The 6,662-nt window shown below is 49.7% G+C and overlaps 1 protein-coding gene across 2 annotated transcripts; it reads right to left on the minus strand.

Annotated features, from left to right (window-relative positions):
• Positions 1-1,438: 1,438 nt before the first annotated feature.
• MCHR1 (melanin concentrating hormone receptor 1) lies at positions 1,439-6,319 on the minus strand. Of its 2 annotated transcripts, none has more exons than XM_065648069.1 (3): positions 6,199-6,319; positions 6,021-6,143; positions 1,439-2,487 (listed from the first exon to the last, which is right to left on the minus strand). In XM_065648069.1, the coding sequence occupies exons 2-3, from the start codon at positions 6,076-6,078 to the stop codon at positions 1,439-1,441; spliced, it is 1,107 nt and encodes a 368-aa protein (XP_065504141.1). In that variant the 5' UTR covers positions 6,079-6,143; positions 6,199-6,319. The 2 variants fall into 2 exon arrangements, with proteins under 2 accessions (XP_065504141.1, XP_065504143.1); XM_065648071.1 differs by having other exon boundaries at positions 6,021-6,085; positions 6,148-6,317.
• Positions 6,320-6,662: the final 343 nt, after the last annotated feature.

Below are 6,662 nucleotides of genomic sequence, written 5' to 3' on the forward strand. Positions count from 1 at the left end.
CTTTGATCGCTAGAGGTGAGTGAACGGCTGTGCGTTGTCTGCAGGGTGAAAACTGAAGTGTTGGCTGTGCCTAAAACCACCTGTGAGTGTGTGCGGGGTGTGTTGGGTGCAGCTGTGAGTGCGTGTGTGGCTTTGATATTCCTGTGCAGATGGGACAGTTTTGCTGTGTGAGGGTGAATTTCTGTTCTGGGTGTACTGTGAGTGTCTGGTGGCATGAAACCATAAGCGTGGTAACAGATTCTTTTGCGCTGTTTGATGTTTTTAATTCTTCATTATATTAAACCCATCTACAGTAACCAGTTCCTTCATGTTTGACATAACGTTGAACGATGCCTGCACGGTCCCCTGGGCAGGCTATCAGCGTAATCCTCAGCATTTAGCTGATCCGTGCTGTCTTCATGTAATGAGCAAAGTTGTTTCCTAATCTGCGACTGTTAAAGCCGCATATACAAACCAGACATTTAATTTTCCTTCTTTTAACTTTGTAAAGCATTTGTTATTCTGAGGAAGCTTCACAAGCAACTCCGCTTCCCCTGAGCTGCTTTTTCACATCTTCTCGCTCCACAGATCTATGCACATTGTGGTTTTTAGTGGTGTTTAAAACCCTCTTCCTGGGGTTCCCTGATGGCCATGCAGACTGCGAGGCACAAGAGCAGCATGGGGAACTAGCAGTGCAAAAATCGGCTCATTGGCATGAAAAGCCACAAAGCTGGTGTTAGCAGCAGTAGTTTTGAGAATTGTTTGCAGTCCCTTGAAGCCGTGCAATTGTTATCTGCCTGATTTTGCTTGAAATGTTTAGGATTAGCATGAAAATTAGCCAGTTCTTGAAAATACCTTGGTTGCCAAACAATGCAGCCCGCTGCAGGCAGATGTGGCTGGACCAAAAGTGGCAGACCTAGGTGAGACTTCTGGCCCAAGATCTCTCTCTGCTGTTTGCTTCTAGGATGTGAGCACAACCATCAAAGTTTTCAGGTCAGATTTCTTACCAAAAAGAAATATATGACGTTGTGTTTCAAATGTTCAAGTTTTGAATGAAGAAGCTCTGTATTGGCATGCTGCTTGGGAATGCTGGTCAGGCCAAGAGGCGGGGAATCCCTGGGCAGTGTTGTTGGTAGAGGTGTTACTCTTCCAGGGTGAATGTTCCCCCTTGAAATCCTCTTTCTGTCTTTTCTCTCGTTTCCATCTGTCTTCTTTGGGGGTCCAGTGTCTTGTGTGACAAAGTCCTCCTGTGCAGGAGTGGAAAGAAGCAGCAGTATGCAGCATCTCACAGGCCAGGGGCAGTGTAGGAGCAGAGCCCTGCAATGAAAAAGGAAGGCACCTGGACTCCTGCGGGTGGAAGCTTGTAGTTCACGTGCTTCACCAAGAGTTGCCTGAAGCTGCTGCTTCTCCACAAACTTACAGACCTGAAGGCTTTCTGCTGTGGTCACTTCGGAGTGCCCTAGTGAACAGCCACAGTCACGGGCAGTGAACGTGGGGAAAAGTCCTCCAGAAACTGAGTCTGCTGGGTGGATTCTGGTGCTAGTTTCAGACACACGCTGGCCTCTGTCATGCTGTTGTTGTTGACAGAGCTGCTGTTGCGACATGGCTCTTTTGTGGGGCGGATGGCCACTAAGAACTGGCGCTTGAAGGTCTCGCTGAGGGCAATGTAGAGGAAGGGGTTGAGGCAACTGTTGGCATAGCCCAAACTAATGGCAAAATTGTAGGCATAAAAGAAGGCCATGGATGGTGTGTCGATGCCGAGGTGAACCAGCTGGAGGATGTAGAAGGGAGCCCAACAAATGAAAAAGGCGGAGCAGATGGCAACTGCCATGCGGGTGACTTTCTTTGTACGTACTCGAAGGCTCCTTTGGGGCAGTGGGACCACAGTGGTGGCCATGTGCTGGAGGATCTTAAAATAGACCACACAGATCACAATCAATGGCACAGCAAATGCCAGCATGAACTGGTAGAGAGTGAACCAGTAGATATCAGTCTCTGGGTTGGGAAGCAAGAGAGCACAGCGGACGGTCCCATCCTCCAGAGGCATAAGACCTGCGTACATCCACACGGGAATGATGGTCAGGAAGGAGAGGAGCCACACCAAGCAGATAACTAGAGCTGCAACACATGGGGTCCGGACATAGGTAGATTTTAGAGGGTAGACAGTTGCCAGGTAACGGTCCAGTGTCATCACTGTTAGGATGTTGGTGCTGGTGATCTGGCTGTTTGTGTCCAGGGCGGTGATGATGGTGCATAGGGGAGCTCCAAAGTACCACGAGCCATTGCCTAGGAGCTGGTGGATGAGAAAGGGCATGCCCAAGAGGAAGAGGAGATCCACAATGGAGAGGTTGAAGATGAAAATGTCAGGCACAGTCTGTTTGCATCTCAACTTCTTCTTCTTGATGATAGTGTAGATGACAATGAGGTTCCCCACAATGCCCAAGAAACAGATGATGCTGAAGAGACTGGGCATGATCACATTGGTGTATGGTGCTGGCTTCTCTGCTACTGCCAAAACAAACCAAAGCAGTGAGTGCAACCCGGAGGCAACTCCTTTACATCTCTGTGCTTGCCCTGTCCTGCAGCTGGATGCCCCTCAAAGATGTAACTTGGAATGATGTTTAAGACCCCCTGCAGCACTCGGAGAGGCTTAGCTGGGGATTTGACACTTCCTTCTCTGCCACTCAGTATGTGCAGCACGCCATCCAAATCTGGCCATGTGTAGGCATCTTTCCTCAGCTCCTCTGATGTACTTCTGTCCTGCTCTGAAACTCCCCAGCTCTTTTTTGGGTGACTAATATCAGACTGGTGTGCCTCTGTACTCACCAGTGTCTGACAAAGTTGATAATAACTTTTATTCTGGGGAGTGCTGGGTGTCTAGCCATTTTTGAGAGGAGTGGGTGAGGCAGCTGGTGCTTTGCACATGGAAGAAGTAAAGCCTCTATGTGGGTGCTGAAATCCAGATATAGTCAATGCTCAAGCTGTTGTCAGAAAGCTTCAGCTCATCTGTTGGTTGGTTTTATCTATTGTACAGTATGAGACACAGTTCATTGGCCTTGCAGGCAGATAACTAATGCTTATCTATCTAACTAATGCTATTTCTTATTGTGAGATGTGGGACTGTACCCTAGCTGTGTCCTAGCTGTAAGGATTAGGCCAGAGCACACACTCCTTTCCATATTCCTTTCGTGCCCTCTCCCTTTCTCTGGTTTATTTTCTCAAAAGAAATCCAGGTGTGTGGCCAGACAGGGATTTGGGAATTTGTTTGAGTTGCCCTTCTACAGGGAATTCCCTAGTTCTACAAGGAGAAAAACATGGCCTAAAGCTGCTGTCTCAGAGTTCTGGATGTAGGTAGATTTCCAGCGCAAAATTCTTGCCTGATAACACTTAGCTTATCAACACTGATGCTTGACTGTTGCTCTTTGTGGGGGGAGGACCAAACATAATCAAATTCATATTTGCCTTGTTCTTAATCTGGGTTTAAGATGACATTTTGAAGCCATAAAGCCTCAGTGCCAAGCAACAGGGATTTCTGCTCTTGGGCACAGAAGGTGGTGTCTAATGCACTGGTTGTGGTGAGAGCACCACTGTTCTGCAAGACTGCCATGTGCGGTGTGTGATGGAGTCTGAAATCACACTTCTCAGCTGAGGCAAATCTCATTACTCCTCTCCTATGGGACCTTTTTTTTTTTTTTCCTAGAGGAAGGCATTGTGTGAGTTATTTGTGTGGCTGTTTCAAAGATAGGTGTAACAGCTCTGAAAACTAAACTGCACGTGTCTTTCATTGAATTGCAGATGATTCAATGTGGTGTTAGTTGGAAGTGCTTTCAGTCACTGTGCTATTCCATCTCCTTAGCAGCCTACACCTGCAGGAGAAGTGGGGAAGTCTCCTCCAACAGAACCTAGGGAAATCTTGACAATGAGATGAAATGAAGTAACACATACTCATAAGGTGTCTCTGCCAAAGTGGTATCTGTTTGCTGAGGTGGTATTTGCTGACTTTGACCTCCAGAATTGTTGAGCACAAACTTCTCCAGATTTGCTGTAGTGTGTCAGAGCAGCTTGACTGAGTTGGCAAGATAACTGAGGCTACACCACTGGCCTGGCCTGTGGCTGGCAAAGTGTGTACAATAAAAACTGTGTGTAATATTTCAGTGCTCTTAGAAGTGGGACATGATGACCTGCCACTGCCTCAGCCCTCTGGCACTAGGAAGTAGCCAGCTTAGGCATAAGCAAGACCATGGTCAGAATCCAGTAGAGTTGTTGCCACACCATTTTATCTAAAAGCCTCTATGTAGATGACAGAAAGCAGCCAATGAGGCACAGAAGGACTGGAAGTGAAGGCCAGGCTTAGTTGATAAGACAAAAAAGCCTGGTCCAGGCTGTTCGTGGGGGTTTAAATAGTCCCTTTTCCTCCTGACTGCTCATTGATGCAAGGAAATGCCCCAAGTTACATGGCTTTTGGTAGATAACCGTCATCAGCATCCTATTGAGACCTGATACTTAATCTTCAGCATCCAGCCTGTGCATCCCCTGAACATCCAAACAGATCTCACACCTCCTCAGTGCTTGAAGATTGCAGACTAGAAATTGGAAGAAAACTACTGTGGTCCTGCTGTTCTGCGCGTAGCCATTATGAGTTCTGTTCTCCTCTCTTTTAGCCTCAAATTTTATTATGAATGTTGCGGAAATGGATTGTATGAGTGAAACATAAAGGTCACTTGGTTAGCTGGAAACTGGGACAAAATGTCTTTTTTCCTGTGGTATAATCAATGCAGTGCTCATGGTGATTCTGTAACAGTTGTAATGAGCTCAGCTGGCCTTCAAGCAGAATCTGTGCAACCCCAAAGGCTTTGTGTGAAAGGCAGGCTGTCTAGTGCTGTAGCATCTTTCCTCCTGTGGGTATTTGTCCAAACAGGGCTTCCAAGTGTTATTAGCTGGAAGCTAGTGTGAGGCTACAGTCCATATGTGTATTATAGGCTGGTGTCAAAAGTGCATGACTATCAACTACTCAAAAGTTATCATCTTGAGATATGGTGGAATCTGCATTTTCAGTGCTGCTTCTGTGCAAGTGGCTGTACTTTGTTTACTGAAACAGCTACTTCAGGTATTGATTTGTCCTTGCCTGTAGATCTATGGCTGCCCTGATACTCTTTCTAAAAGTCCCCAAGGGGGACTGCACTGTGTGAACTGAATGAGGACTGGCCTAATATTTTTTTTTTTTTCTCTAAGGTGATTGTTGTCCTCAGCTGTGCCCAGATACATAAGAAACTACTTCTTTACTGTATTTCAGAAGGAAGCACAAAGTACACTTTCAGTTATAAAAGATGTGTTAGTGGAGAGGGAGTCAAAGGCCACATATAAAACACCTTCTGTTGAAGAGTTTCACCTACTTGCACCATCGAGAACAAGCCTGCCTGACCCTCAACCATTGATTTTTTGGGGGGCAATGGCGGTAATGTGGAGAAAAGAGACTACTGAGGATTTCTGCTGCCCTCTCTAGTGGTGTCTTGTGTTCTCTGTGTCTTGTTCCCCTCTCTGTTCAGCTGGGCTAGTTCATTTCTAAGACCAACAGGCTGCTGGAGTTATTACTGCCTCTCAACTGAAAGGCAATGATGAATCGCTTCAAGCTACTGGAGGCAGGGATGGTTTATATTAGGGCTTCATCTTGGTGCTGTGTGGTGTCCAGGGAGGGTGGGCTTGGGCCCGGAGCCCCTCCGCAGCCCCCGGAGGGGGTCAGTCCCGTCCTGTCCCGCCCGCTCGGGCCCGGAGCTGTCCGCCCTCGGGTGCTGAAGGCGGCTCGCCCCTGCGGGCACCTCGAGGGTTTTGAGGGAGTGGTGCTGTGCCCCTTCTCTCACCCTCACACACTTCATAGGGTCCCGGCCGGCCCCTCAGCCCCGCCGGGCTCAGCACTGCAGAGCAGCGCAAGAGTCATGTGCAGGCGGACTGTCCCCCACAAAGCTCCCCGCGCCCCCGCCCCGGCCCCAGCGCCGCCTCCCCGCTGGAGATGTGCGCGTCCGCCCCGCGCAGCCCTCGCTCACCTGAGCCGTTCCGTGCCTCCGGCGCGGAGAAGTTACGGGAGGAGTTAGCGGGGGCCATGGTCGTGAGTCCCGGTGCCAAGGACGGAGAAAACTGGGCAAGTTCCCTCGGTAGATGTGCGGCAGCGATGGGGTTGAGGGGCTTCCTTTTCCCCGCCAGGGCGGACGGGGGCCGGGCAGAGTGTGGGAGGCAGGAGCCGTCCTGCAGCCGGGGAGCAGGGGCTGCGGCTCGGCTACGCTGCGCTCCGCTCGCCCACTCCCGCCCCGCCGAGCCTGGAGCAGGTATTGACATCAAAGAGCAGCTGACTCCGCCAGCCACGTCGTTTGAGAGCATCCCTCCACCGCCGTCGGGTGGGAGGGAACGCCGGAGTTGGGGAGCTGCTCTCCTGCCGTGGTGAGGGGGCACTCCCTGTCGGGGGCTGGGTAGTGTCGGTAGGGCTACGGTGAGCGCCCCTTCACATCACATGCCGCCCACGAAGGGATGGCTAGGATCTGCGCCCTTCCAATTACAACCAGCCTGCTCTCGCTATCGTCAGTAGGAGAGGAATAGCAAATTTTGTCTTTAAAGTAGCTCTGATCTCCTGCCTTCAGTGTGTATCTTTCTCTCTTGCAGAGACACGGTTTTCATCTCTGAGTCACAGGCAC

This window comes from Caloenas nicobarica, chromosome 18 (assembly GCF_036013445.1).
Source record: "Caloenas nicobarica isolate bCalNic1 chromosome 18, bCalNic1.hap1, whole genome shotgun sequence".
In the NCBI taxonomy this organism is placed as follows: Eukaryota; Metazoa; Chordata; class Aves; order Columbiformes; family Columbidae; genus Caloenas; species Caloenas nicobarica.